The following is a 14816-nucleotide window of genomic DNA, read 5'->3' on the forward strand; positions in this document are numbered from 1 at the left end:
TAGAAGAAAATAATCTGAGGCTCCTTATTATTGCCCTTCCTGCATTATAAATCTTATGAAACTGGCCTTCTCTCAGTTTATCACACTTGGAGTTCTATCTCCTATCTTCCTGCCTTTTCTATTAACCATTCTCTTACCTCAGGAATGACTTTCTTCCTTACCCTCATAAAGACATTTATTTTCTTAAATAAGCAAGTACTGGCTTTTAAATGAAGCTTTTTCAGATCTCCTGTTAAACCCTTATATATATGTGTGTGTGTATATAAATACATATGTCCATGTATATTTATATATTATTATACATATGCATATACTCGTATGTATCTATCTATATCTACATATCTGTCTATCCATAATTCTATTTGTTACATGTTGCTATCTCTTTATAAATAGAATACAAGCTCTTTGAAAAAAGGGATTGTTTAAATTTTTATTATTGTATCTCAAGCACTAGGCATACTATCTGGCAAGTAGTTGGCATTTATCTAATGTTTATTGATATATTGATTGATTGATTGCTACAAATTGGCATAAACTTTCAAGTTCTAAGAATAAAGTGCTTTGACTTTAGTTGATGAATTTTCATCTACTAAGCAGCCTCTCTTATTTTATTTTGGTTATTTCCCAGTTCCTAGTGGGGAATTCTAGAAAATGAAATTATTAGACAGTCTTTGGTATAGATGCTACTGGAGGAGTGCAAAAGAGAAGAGGGCTGAAGTAGTCATAGAAGGATTCATAGCGGAACAACATGGACAATGGCATGGAAGCCTTGAATGAAAATGGTGCATTCATTGAGAGAGTGAAGAGATGAACATTAATGGGTTGAAGAGAATGAGTTGAAAGTCACATAAAAGAATTTGTATTTTATCCTAGAGACAATAGGGAGCTATCAAAGATTTTTTTAAGTAGAGAAGTGATATGGTTAGATTTAGGAGTTGGAAATATTATTGGGGATACTATATAGAGGGTATCTAGGAAAGCTGGACAGATAGAAATAGAAAGACTAATTTGGAGGTTTTTAAAGTTACCCAGTGAGAAGCAACACTGATTGAATTAAGGAAATGAGTAGGTCACTAGAAAGTGATGCATTCAAATGACAGTGTGTTTGTTAGATTGATAAAACTTTGAAATGTATTGGATTTGGGGAAAGAAAGAGGCTGTTGAGTCAAAGAAGTTGCTGAAGTTATTAACCTGAATGACAGAGTATAGTGATAATGTTTTCCACAGAGAAGTACAGATTTGGATAAAAGTAGCGGTGTGTTTTGTGTGTGTGTGTGTGTGTGTGTGTGTGTGTGTGTGTGTGTGTGTGTGTGTGTGTGTGTATGTGTGTGAGAGAGAGAGAGAGAGAGAGAGAGAGAGAGAGAGAGAGAAGAGAGAGAGAGAGAGAGAGAGAGAAAGAGAGAGAGAGAGAGAGAGAGAGAGAGAGAGAAAGAGAGAGAGAGAGAGAGAAAGAGAGAGAGAGAGAGAGAGAGAGAAAGAGAGAGAGAGAGAGAGAGAGAGAGAGAGAGAGAGAGAGAGAGAGAGAGAGAGAAAACAAGTTCTGAATAGAATTGTTAGTCTATTTCCAATGGGATAACCTAATAGATATATCTAAAGGAGATAGCAAGAATTATAATGCTTTCAAAAGGGAAATTTGGACTATAAGTGCATTTTGGTAGACATCTCTATTGAAAGAATCACTGACTCCAAGGGAGGACATAAAATCTATTAAAAATAGAGTATAGGGGCAGCTAGGTGGTGCAGTAGATAAAGCACCGGCCCTGGAGTCAGGAGTACCTGGGTTCAAATCCGGTCTCAGACACTTAATAATTACCTAGCTGTGGCCTTGGGAAAGCCACTTAACCCCATTTGCCTTGCAAAAAAAAATCTAAAAAAAATAGAGTATAGACAAAAAAATTAAAGGACCCACAACAGAAACTGAAAAATCCCTATTTGTAGGTAGAATATAAATGCTATGGGACATAAGACAGAAGTGATTAAACAAAGTAGGGGGAAGAATTAGGAAAAAATAGTGTCAAAGAAGTCAAGTGGGAAGAATCTATAAAGGTAGAATGTATAATGAATGTGTAAAGGTAAGTATTGAAAGCTGTAGAGAGGCTAAGTGGCAATAGGGGTGAGAAAAGATTATTGGCTTTGCCAATGAAGTTATCATTAGTAAACTGGAGAGAGCAGTTTATAAAGGGTTTAGAAAACATATTTTAATTGTTTAGGAAATGTGTGGAAGATGAATTGAAGTGAACATATTTGACTTTTTCAAATTGTTTGGTTGTGAAGTGAAGAGAAGATAAAGTACAAAAGTTTGAAGAAATAACAAAGTTTAGTATTTTTTTAAGGGTTTGGAAGAATTGAATATGTTTGTTGGTAGTATGAAAAAGGAAGGATAAATCCCTTAAAAAGCACCTCCTATATGCCAAATACTATGTCAAACTGGCAATAGAAATAGAAAAGTATCCTTTTTCCTGGACTTCACAGTCTAATAAGAGAAAATAGCCTGTGATCAACTTTATGGAAGACAGTAAAATCTTTTGGAATTTGGGGAGTAATAGTAGAATAGATGACCAATGCTTTTTGGGAAGTGGATAGTGGAGTTTGGAATTACCTCAGGAATAGATAGATATGGGCGTGGTGGGGTCAACATTTAACTGAGAGGAAGAACTGGGTAATGAGGTTTCCTGAACCTGCTGTTCTTTCAGTGTCTATTGACAGGTAGAACAACAACCAGGGCAGATCTCAAGCTTCTTTCTATGGAAAGCTATTCTTGCTAGTGTTGGAGTCATCCATTGGCAAATCATTATAATAAGTAGTGATTATCATAATCAAGATTTGTTATGACCAGTAATAATTCTGTAATTTTCTTTTTATCTCCACTTCTTGGCTTTCTTCAGATCTCAGCTTAAGTCCTACTCTCCGTCAGTAGAGAGCCCTCTTAACTCTACTGCCTTCCCTTTATTGACTACTTCCAATTTATCCTGGATGGTGTAGTGGGCAGAACACTTGATCTGGAGTGGGGAAGACAAGTTCACATTCAATCTCAGACTCTTATTAACTGTGACCCTAGAAAAGTGGCTTAATCTCTGATTGCCTCAGTTTCTTAAGCTGCAAAGTAGGGGTAGTAAATTGACAGTTAGTTTCAATAAATCAAATTAAATCAAATCAATAATCAATTACTGATCAAATGATCGAATGAAATAATATTCGTAAAATACTTCACACAGTGCCTGGTTCATAGTTGGTGCTATATAAATGCTTATTCTCTCTTCCTTTTTTATTATCTTATATGTATATTGTTTGTAGATAGATATTTACATATTGCTTCCTCCATTAGATTACAAACCTGTAAGCCTTCAGAGCTGCCATCTTTTGACTTTCTTTTATCCTCACTTCTTACCACAGTGCTAAAAATATAGTAGGTACTTAAGAAAGGTTTTCAGATTGCCTGGAGGAAAATTATAGGCTTGAGAAGATAAAGAGATTGATGAATTTGAAGTCACATCAGCAAAGATACTTATCATGAGGACTGGAGTTTTTATTAAGGCAAAGACTGTGATCCAGAGCTTCTTGAGAAAGGAAGGAGGGCAGCACATACCTGGAGGTCAGCAACTCTATGGATGAAATCTTGCAGATAGATGGAGTGAAAAAGAGTTTGCATAGCAAGAGTTTCTCACATTGGTGATATCATAATTCTAGGATCTCAGAAAAAAGCTATCATAGTAAAACTCAGTGGATTTGACTTTATCCATATGATTAATCCCTCCAGTAATGTAGGAAGCTAATTTTATTTTTTAATCCTAAAATATTTTTCTATTTGAATTTTAATATGTGGAGTATAAAACTTGATTTTCTATTTTACCTTTATATTCAAAGTATGTGGTGATGTCTTTATTTAAGAAATCACCCTCTCCCTCATCCTGTTTTATCCATCACTTGTACAACTCACATGAAGCCCTTAACTAAATCACTGGTTTTCTGATGAGAGTGTTCTATGATTTATGTATTCCTCTGACATCTGCTTCTTTTTGTCTTTGATTAGATTAGTCTTTTGTGTTGACATGTTTGTGCACTGACTTTTGTCAGTATTTCTAGTGTTATTTGGCATGTCCTTTCCCTGCTATGAGAAGGGGAATAAATTATAGCTGCACGATCACTGAGAAAGTGCTTCCCTTCATAGCAGAGCATTCTCAGTGTTACATTAGACTCAGAAAGGGCAGTCTGTTATCTGAAATACCTCCTGGAAGCTGCTTTTGGCTGATGTCATGTCAAATTATAGCATTAACCTTTCAGTAATTAATGACCAGTCTTTTACTTCAACCTTTAGGGCCTGTTCACCAGACATAGAAGGTACAATTTACATAGCCTTTTTGAAGGAAAAATGAAAATTTGCATGTGAATACCCCAAATGTAGGATTCATTATACTATAGGAACATTCCCACTGAGACCCCTAAAGTTATTTCATTCAGCTGTTGACTGTATGAGCCCACTTATCAATGTACCATCTGACCTAAAAACTATATACCTTCCAAAAATATTGAAATATTTAATCTCTTGGCTTTGTAGGAAAACCATCTCTTCATGAAAACAGATACAGGCAGAATTCTTCAGTCCTTTAGATTTCAAGATCATGATTGTATTTTCTTTGCTCTATTTTCTTAAATGTGGTTTTGTTAGCCTCAATGTCAATTGGCAAATTTCTACTTTTAACTATTCAGCACCTCCTTCTGAGGAATCCTTACATTTCTGCAATGAAATCCAAATGGGCAGTCAATGATTCCTTGTCTCGAAGTGCAGTAGTGATTGTTTTGCATATGGAGGCCAATGTTCATTATCTTTATGAAATTTAGATTTAAAGAGAAGTAAATTCCTTAGATTTTTCTTCAGAACTTTCAGTGCTTTATATATCTGACACACACACACACACACACACACACACACACACACACACACATACACACACACACAAAACCAAAATAAAAAAAATCCTTATAACTAGACAAAATTTTAAGGAGATATGATATATTTCTATGATCACTCATAAACAGAATATAGCTCTATAATTAGTTTATCAGAGTGAATATGAATTCCAAGCATTTTAAAAATCTTGTTTTTATTGAACTTTCCCCAAATTTCTCTTGTTAGAAAAAAATGGAGGATATAGTACATCATGTAGTGAATTGAATCCTAAAATTAAATCAATTTTTGGTGATAGTGAAATTTACTAGAATTATAAAGATTTTATTTATTTTGAGTTTTACAATTTTTCCCCTAATCTTACTCCCCCCTGAAGGTAATTTGCCAATCTTTACATTGTTTCCATGGTATACATTGAGTAAAATTTACTAGAGAAGGGACCCCTTGTGGAGGTAGGTCAAAGACGTATAATCAATTATTATTAGTAGTAAAATGAATCAAAATTTGTCATAATTCCTGAGGAGACAGTGGAAAATTTCTCTGGTCCCTGATATTATCACCTAGATGGTAATCTTCCTTCGAGCCACTGGTTTAAGCCACATTCTCTTTATGAATTTGGAATCAAAAATGGCCTTCTGATTTTGTTGAAGAGGACTAATCCAACCTAGAAGTTATTTGTTATTATTTGTTTATTCATCTATTCATTCATCTGTTTATTCATTTATTCATCTGTTTATTTATTTATCCATTTCCCCATTTATTTATCCATTTATCTATCTATTTATTGATTTATTGATTGTTTTCTGGTAATTATTTAGCCATGTCTAAGATGCCTCTTACCTCTAATGTATCAACCTTGCCTCCCATATGGTTTCAGTAGTGGACCTCCAGTTTGGATTCCAGTTCAGTCTAATCTTACCCTACAAACATTTATTCAGCATTTACTATATGCAAGACACTGTCATAACTATATGTGCATACATCTAAATAGAATCATACATATAAATTCAAATATATAAATATATATATATATATATATATTTGAGAATAAAGAAAAGTTTGCTAAATAAAAAAATCGAATGAGATAAATATTGAAAGAAGTAAATATTCTTAAGAGATAGAGAGTATAAGGGAACTGTGTATAAAAGAATGTTTAATGATTGTGGTTCTTTGTTTGTTGAGGGATGTAAAAAGAATTTCTGAAATTAAGAGGTCCTAGGTGATTCTGTAAAACCTATTTCTATATTCAAGAATTTTGCAATACAAAGTTTTGTCAACTGGATTATTTGGCTTAAAGGACCAAAAATCAACCAGGGTGGGGGGTGGCTAGGTGGCGTAGTGGATAAAGCACTGGCCCTGGAGTCAGGAGTACTTAGGTTCAAATCTGGTCTCAGACACTTAATAATTACCTAGCTGTGTGGCCTTGGGCAAGCCACTTAACCCCCTTTGCCTTGCAAAAACCTAAAAAAAATCAACCAGAGGAATAAAAGTTTCATCACCTAAATTATGGCTGAGACTTAAGTAAATTAACTATTCTTTTTAAAAACACTTGAAGCTTCCAACTGAACATTTTTTTACTCTACCTCATTTCAGACACAATCAATAAAACAAACCTTTCTCTTTAATATATGTTTTCAACTTTAGATACTTTCTAGCAAATTTTCCTTCATTATTTTCATGTAATGGTAGACTGTGTTTCCCTTTGCCATTTTCTGCAAGTGCTTATTTTAAATATAATTTGAAATATTTATTTATTTTGGATATTTCTGATGCTCTCATTACTATTATTTGGCCAGTCAAATTTTATTTGCATAAAATGGAAAACAAAAATCGCTTAGAATTCATACTCACTTTGAGAATCTAATTATAGGACTACAGTCTGTTATATCTGGGAAACAACTATTTTTAGCTTTAATTTTTTTCTAAAATAAGGAGAAAGTTTTCTGACATCTATTTATTCTTATCAGAGCTCAGTGTCTGGAACTCAGAAATCTATGTGAAGACTTGAAGGAGGCAGTATAGAATGGACAGAAGACCCATGATCAATTCCTGATGTTATTTACTAACTCAAACTTCTGAATTTCTGTCTTTTAAAAAAACTGTCTATTTATTGGATTAGATGTTGACTTAGAATACATTATTATGTGCTTTCCAGTTCTAATAAGAACTAAAAAGCACTTTAAGGTTTATGAAATGCTATTTCTATATTTTAACTTATGAAGAATGTAGCACAAGTATTATATCTTCATTTTAAAAATAAAGAAACTAAATTTCAGAGAAATTATATGATTTTCCAAGCATCTCATAGCAAGTGTTGGACTTGGAATGTGAATCTGCATAACTCATCTTTCTACCAGCTGAGTCTATCATTATGAATTTATAATATGAAATTCATTGAAATTTTTCTTCTTTTTAGGTCTGGTACAATCAGAAGGGGTTTCATGCCTTACCATCTTATCTAAATCATCTAAACAACCTAATTCTGTGGCAGCATTTACCACCTTCTGTGAACTGGAGACAATATGGTAATTATTTATAAATTGCATATTACCATTTAAAAATATAACAAATGATAAAATGAAAAAGAACCTCCCATCCCTTTCAATGTAAATGTGAAGCAAACAAGAAAACAAGTTGTCTCACTTTTGGTTTATTTATTTTATATTATTACTATAATGTTGTTGTGAGAGTAAACATACTCCCCCCCTCCAAAGATGAGAAACCTGAAGAATAAGGAGTGAGAAAAAAAAGTGTACTTCAGTCTGTGTTCAGATTCCAATGGCTCTGTCTCTGGGATGAGTTGCCTTCTTTATCATTAGTCCACCAGAAAAGTTGCTAGAATATTTTTTTCCCCAGAGCTGTATTTCCCTCCACTCTGTTCTTCCCCACTCTCATTTATTCCATTCTCTCCCTCCTTTCATCCTGTCCCTGTTCAGAAGTGTTGTATCTGAGCACCCTCTCCTACAATCTTCCCTCTCTTCTATCACCTATGTCCCCTTCCCTCCCCCATTATGCCTTATCTCCATCCTTTTCCTCTCATTTTTCATCTAGGGAAGATCGATTTCTATTCTATATTAAGTATGTATATTATTTCCTCTCTGAGCCATTTCTGATGAGAATGAAGGCTCACTCATTCCCCATCCCCTTCACCCCAGTCCACTCCATTTTAAAAGCTTTTTCTTGACTCATGTGAAATATCTTAGCCCCTTCTTCCTCTCTTTTCCTTTTCCTCCCAGTACTTTCCTTTGTCACCCACTGACTCCATCTTTTTCTATGTTATATCATTATATTCATCTCCTTCCTGTGGCTCATCTATATACGCTCCTTCTAACAACTTTTATAAATGAGAAAGTTCATGTGAGTTATCAGTATCTTCTTCTCATGCAGGAATACAAGCAATTCAACATCATTAAGTTCTTTATTGTTAGTCCTTCTCGTCCATCCTCTTTATGATTCCCCCAAGTCCTGTACTTGAAGATTAAACTTTCTGTTCAGCTCTGATTGTTTCAACAGGAACATTTGAAATTCCCCTGTTTTATTGAAAGTCCATCTTTTCCCTTGGAAATGATGTTCAGTTTTGCTGGGTAGTTGGTTCTTGGTTGTAAACTAAGCATATCCCAAGCCCTATGAGCCCTTAACGAAGACGCTGCCAGATTCTTTGTAATCCCGACCATAGAGCCTTGGTAGTTGAATTGTTTGGTTTTGGAAGCTTTTAGTATTTTCTCTGACTTGGGAGTTCTGGAGTTTGGCCATAATATTCCTGGAAGTTTTTCTTTTGGGATCTCTTTCAGGAGGTATTTGCTGAATTCCCTCAATTTCTATTTTGCCCTCTGCTTCTAGGATCTCAGGGCAATTTTGCTGTATTATTTCTTAAAAAATGAAGTCTAGGCCCTTTTCCTGGTCATGACTTTCAGGTATCCCAATAGTTTTTTAAAATTATCTCTCCTGGATCTGTTTTCAAGGTCAATTTTTTTTTCCAATGAGATTTTCCACATTTTCTTCTAATTTGGATATTTTTGGTAGTTTTATTTCTTCCTGAGTTTTCACAAAGTCATCAGCTTCCTTTAGTTTCATACTGCTTTTGAAGGAGTTATTTTCTTCAGAGAGCTTTTTTATCTCCTTTTCCAGCTGGCTAATTCTGTTTTTTTAAGGCATTTTTTCCCTTTTCATTTGCCTTTTGAGTTGCTTTTTCCATTTGGTCTAAACTGGTTTTGAATATATTATTTTCTTCAGTATTTTTTTGTATTTCTTTCACCAAGCTGCTGATTTGGTTTTCATAATTTTTCTGCATTGCTCTCATTTCTCCTCCCAATTTTTCCTCAACCTCCCTTAATTGCTTTTCAAAATCTTTTTTGAACTCATCCACCTGAGCCCATTTTCTATTTCTGTTGGAGGCTTTGGATGCAGAAGCTTCAACTTTATTATCTTCTGAGTATATATTTTGATCCTCCATGGGAGCAAAGTAATTTTCTATGGTCAGATTCTTCTTTTTCTGTTGTTTGTTCATTTCCTCAGCCTGTGACTGATTTACTGCACTTTCAAGGCTTTGAATTTTTTGGGGGGACAACCCACAGGAATCTTAATTTCTCCAAGGTCTTATGAGAGGCTCTGACTGCTCTCTTGCTGTGTTCAGCGCCCCCCCCCCCTTCCTGCTCTGGAGCTGTGAGGAGGGTCCCTACTTGGCTATGGTGATGCTACGGGTGCCCAGACTGCAACCTGGACCTAACTGTGGGGAAACAGCAGGGTTCTGCCCCAGGGAGAACAGGGAGAGTTTTGTAGTCTCCCCCAACCCCCTTACTATCTGTGGGCAGAGAGCTCTGGATGTGCTGGGTGGCTCTGTTGACTCCTGCAGCAGGTTCTCACCGCAGGGCTGCTCTGAGGCCAGAGCTCCTCTCAGCACTCATTCTGGTGCGGCAGAGTTCTCTTACCACCTCTTCTGGCTGTCCCCAATGATCCCTGGGCCAAGAGGTCTGGAAACTACCCCCTCTGCCATGGACCCAGGCACCTAGCCTGGCTGTGCTGTGCTTTGGTCGGGGCTTTTTTCCAGTTCCCTCTCCTGGTGAAACAGACCTTTCCTGTGGAACTTCTAAGTTGTCTTGGACTGGAAAATTGTATCACTCAGTCTTTCTGTGGGTTCTGCCCCTTTAAATTTAGCTAGAATCACAATTTGATGGCTTTTGGAGTTTTTTGGGGAACAAATTTCCAGAATTCCTGCCTTCATGCTGCCATTTTGGCTCCGCCCCCAAGTTGTTTCTTAACCAATAAAAGCACACCATCAAAAAGTGTCCTTAATATTAGGCATCTTGTCATCTTGGGCAAACATCACTTTCCAGGGTTTCTGAAGTCTCATTTCTAAAGTGAGCGGTTTAGGATAGATGTTCTTTAAGGTTCTTTCAGGTTCCAAAAATTCAAAAGACCATGATTTTAATACTTTTTTGGTGGTCAGAAGGAGTCTACTTTCTATAGATGAGTTTTTTTTCTTGCAATCATTACTTCCTCTATTGGTTGACAAGAACACAAATCATCTCATTGCAGGATTCTTAAAGGTGAATTATAAATTCTGAGTTATGGTATACTTGTGAACTGGATTTTCTACTAATGTCATCATGATGGAAAAGTTGAATGTAAATTAGCTGTGTCATTTTATGTGGTTGAATGATGCAGTTTCCATCTTAGAATCTGGAGTTAATTGACTGAATTAATGAAATGCATCTTTGGGGTGTGCTATTTTTAAAAACGTGTCAGATTCGTCTAGTTTTTTACTTCAGCACTTCAAGATTTTAAGATCTATAATTTTACACACATGAATACTCTCTCTATGAATGCATATCACAACTTCTCCATGCCTTAGTAGATGGTTTAATGAGGTGCTGGAAAAAAAATCATCACCTGGTGACCAATCCTTTGGCAGTGATACTGTTAGGAAACTATGCTAATCCACAAACAACAAATAGTTTGCCAGAACTGTCCGAACTTACAGTCAGGAAGAATTGCCTCCCAGAAGCTCAGGTCTCATTCACATCATGATGAGGCATCAAATAAAAGCCTTAAATGAAGTATAGAGCTTGAAAAAATAAAATGAAGAAGTGAGCAGATGAAAGAAAACATAAAGAATGAGAGACAGAGACAACAACAGAGACAAGGATGGACAAGAAATATAGACAGACATTCCTTAATAGGTTCAATTAATTTATTTTCTTTACCAATTCCTTAATTCATTTTCAATTGACTTCTAGATAGATATTAAGACAATTTAATCCTCGGTGTCCTCAGTGAACTTGAAGTAACCATTCTCGAATCAGACAATGTAAATACTGACGCTGTTTAAACTATAACCGATTTATACATCAATTAAACTGTTTATTTAAACTTTTAAAATTACATTTTTATGTCTATTATCAATGTATGGGAAGGGAAAAATCATTTTCCCCTCTCTGTCAATGCTACTCTTGAACCCTCCATTATAACAAATAGGAAAAACTAAGCAAAAAAAACCCCTCCTTTTAGACAAAGGAGATGTGTCATATCTTCTTTTTTTGAGGGAGTCAGAATTATTTTTTATGTAGAATTGGGCTTCTTTTAATGATTTCAAAATTTATATAGTTGCAGTTATTATATATATCTATCTGTTCTTTGGTTCTGAATATTTCATCTTGCATACATTTATACAAATTTTTCCATGCTTCTTTGAAATCCTCATATTTATCATTTCTTTTTTGCATAATAATAATTGCTTAGATTATACATTATAATTTTCAGGTTTCCTTTAATGGGCAATAAAATTTTTTAGTCTATTTCCCCTGCTACTATATTAATGCTATTATGAATAGTTATATATGCACATATTTGGTAATTGGTAAAGAAAATAAATTAATTGAACCTATTAAGGAATGTCTGTCTATATATATATATCTGTATATATATCTCTCTCTATATAAACAATTTATTATATCTCTATCTCTGTCTCTCTGCATGTCACCTCTACATCTAGTAGTGGTAGCAATGGAGTAAAAGACAATGAGAATTTAGCCTCTTCTCTTTTATAGTTCTAAAGTGATAACTAAATCTGTTGGTGTAATTCATATTAAAAGTCTGTTTATATGACAGTTTTTTCAGAATTCCTCTAAATTGGAAATGTTTTATTCTTTTATTGTGTAATATTTGTTAATTTGTATTTTATAATTAACCATTTTAATGTGTTTTAGAATACTTTTATAGTTTGCAATTTCTTTAAATATTTTTTCCTCTGCCAAAGATGAGGCAAAATTATCACTGTCTTTTATAACTTACTTATAAAACCTCAAAGAATCAGGAAAGAAATTACTTCAGGTAATTAATAGATAGTAAAATAGTAGCATGCAAATATACATACTAAAATCAATAGTATTTTCATATAGTAATAACAAAATCCAGCAGGAAATAATAGAATAGGAAACTGTTATTAAAATAATAATAAAATATATAAAATCTCTGGAACCCAATCTACCATAGGATACTACAGATGTATAAATACAATCAGAAAATAGGCTTAAAGAAAATTTTTAAAAAAGACAAATAATTGGAGAGAAATGTAATATTAATAGTTGGTCTGCATGGATATAATAAAAATGACACTACCTAAATTAAGTTACAGGTTTAGTGCTATATCAATCAAACTACCAAGAAGCAACTTTATGGAGTGAGACAAAATAATAGCAAAATTCATTTCAAGGAAGAAAATATATAGAATCCCAAGGGAAATTATAAAAAATGAAATAAAGATGGAATAGCCATTCCTGACTTCATTATTTTTATAAAACAGAAACCATCAAAGCTATGTGATACTGTTTGAAAAAAATAGGAAAGTAAAGCAGTATAATATTAGATAGGAAGAATCTTAATCAATTGGCTTCAATAACTTAATCATTTAGAGAAAAGACCTCTTCATTTATTACAAACTGCTGGGAAGAAAAGCAATTAGTAAGAATTAAAATTAAGCTAACATCTCACACTATATACTATAACTCAAAGTAGATAGACTGAATATGAACATTTTTTTTAATCATAAATACATGTATGCATATATTTACAAACTCACCAAAAGTATATTTATATACTGGTCTTCCCACAGTCTCTCTAACATATATTTTCTATTCTTTTTTTAGGTTATTTATTCTTGTTTTAATGTTCTTTTACTAGTTGTGATTTTTAGTATGTTTTTAAGTTATGATTTATAATTTGTAATTTAATTTTAAAGAAATCTTCCCTTGGTAAAGAAGAGGCAAATTTTTCACTATTTTAAAAGATTTTTTACATAAGATTATGGTAAATCAAGGTCAAAGAAGGATATAGAGACATGGAAAAGGCCATGGAGTGGTCCTATGTGAAACTGAGTCCAGGCACAAAGTGGGCCATCAGGAGATGGGGGTAGAAGCTAGAAATTATGGTAGAGGATTGATCTGTCATCAACCATTCAATCAAAGTTTAAAGCAGGGATAACCTTCAGTTCACAGATGGATCATTATGTCATTGATTTTTATAACAATCCTGAAAGGTAGGTGTTATTGATGACCCAATATTGCAGTTGAGGAAACTGAGATAAATATGGGTTAAGTGATTTTCCCAGGGTCATATGATGAGCATATTTAACTCAGATTTTCTGGACTCCAGGCTAACAATTTTCTATGTACTGTATTACCTCTAGTTGCTTAGACCAAATAGGGTTTGTCTACCCCATTCAGAAATGTGAGGGGTCACAGATTTCTTCAGGAAAAAATCATAGTCCAGTAACTGAAACTGGTGCCAGGAGTAAACAGAAGAATTATATTCTTAATATAATAAATGACAATTAAGAATTAAGTAAAGACCAAGAAATAAATCCAGTAGCTTGTAATCCCACAACAAATAGAAATAAAACTACAGAGAAAGAATAGCTGGACTAGAAAGATTTCAAATATGGAGAAAGAAATGAAACAACAGATTTTTTTTAAAGAAACTAATAGAATTAGAACTGTAAGGGGGAAAAATGAAAGGAAGGTAAATACCTTAGAACAGAAGGTGTACTTCCTGAAAAACAGAATAAGACAAACATTGCTCATTAATTCCATGAGATGATAAATATTAGAATGATGCTAGAAAGGAGTATCCTGGAAAACAGTTTGAATAGAAATAATTTAGCAGTCACCTAAATTTCCCAAAATTTTTATCAAAGGAAAAAAAAACTTGGAAAACATATAGTAAGATTCTTAAAAGAAAACTTTTCAGGTTTATAAGAGCTAGAAGACAAAGTGAAAAATAGAAAGAATTCCTGCTACCAGTGTAGTTCAGCACCTTCTCTTAAACTTGGAACCTTAGAATGTTGCCTCCAATAGGAAGAATTTATGACTTACCTAGGGTCCACAGAGAAAACATGCTGGAACCTTGAATTTTATGATTACAAGGTCAGATATCCAGCTACAATGAAAAATGAATTCAGAATAGTTTGGAAAACTTGTTTCCATTCTTAGTTTTATTACTAAATAGAAATATTACATTGGCTAAATCATGCCACCCCTCCTGATGTTTGTTTCTTCACCTGCAATATGAGGAATTTCAAATAGATTATCTCTAAATTCTCTTCCAGGAAAATGAGAAAAAAGGTGCATTAATTCCTAAGTTCCAAATAGTTCTCAAAAGAACTTTAAAGTTTTAATAACTATATGAAAGAGAACTACAAATCACTAACAATAAGAAAAATGCAAATCAAAATCATCATAAGGTTTCACCTTATACCTTACAAATTGTTAGTGCAAAGTATATAAAATTACCAAAAGACATAATTTCTGGTTAACTAATCATTTCATCAATTATGACTAGTAAATAATTAATGAAAGGATGATCATTTAATTTAGAACAGTTCTTAATGTGAGATTGATGATCTTTTGATCACTAT

At 33.8% G+C, this 14816-nt stretch overlaps 1 protein-coding gene across 1 annotated transcript in view; it reads left to right on the forward strand.

The window, feature by feature from the left end:
- ABCA13 (ATP binding cassette subfamily A member 13) overlaps nucleotides 1-14816 on the forward strand; it is a 493610-nt gene that overhangs the window by 282196 nt on the left and 196598 nt on the right. The window contains exon 41 of the mRNA XM_074199032.1: nucleotides 7323-7431. Coding sequence (XP_074055133.1) covers nucleotides 7323-7431 — 109 coding nt within the window. The remainder of the gene's footprint in view (nucleotides 1-7322; nucleotides 7432-14816) is intronic.

This window comes from Macrotis lagotis, chromosome 8 (assembly GCF_037893015.1).
Source record: "Macrotis lagotis isolate mMagLag1 chromosome 8, bilby.v1.9.chrom.fasta, whole genome shotgun sequence".
Classification (NCBI taxonomy): domain Eukaryota; kingdom Metazoa; phylum Chordata; class Mammalia; order Peramelemorphia; family Peramelidae; genus Macrotis; species Macrotis lagotis.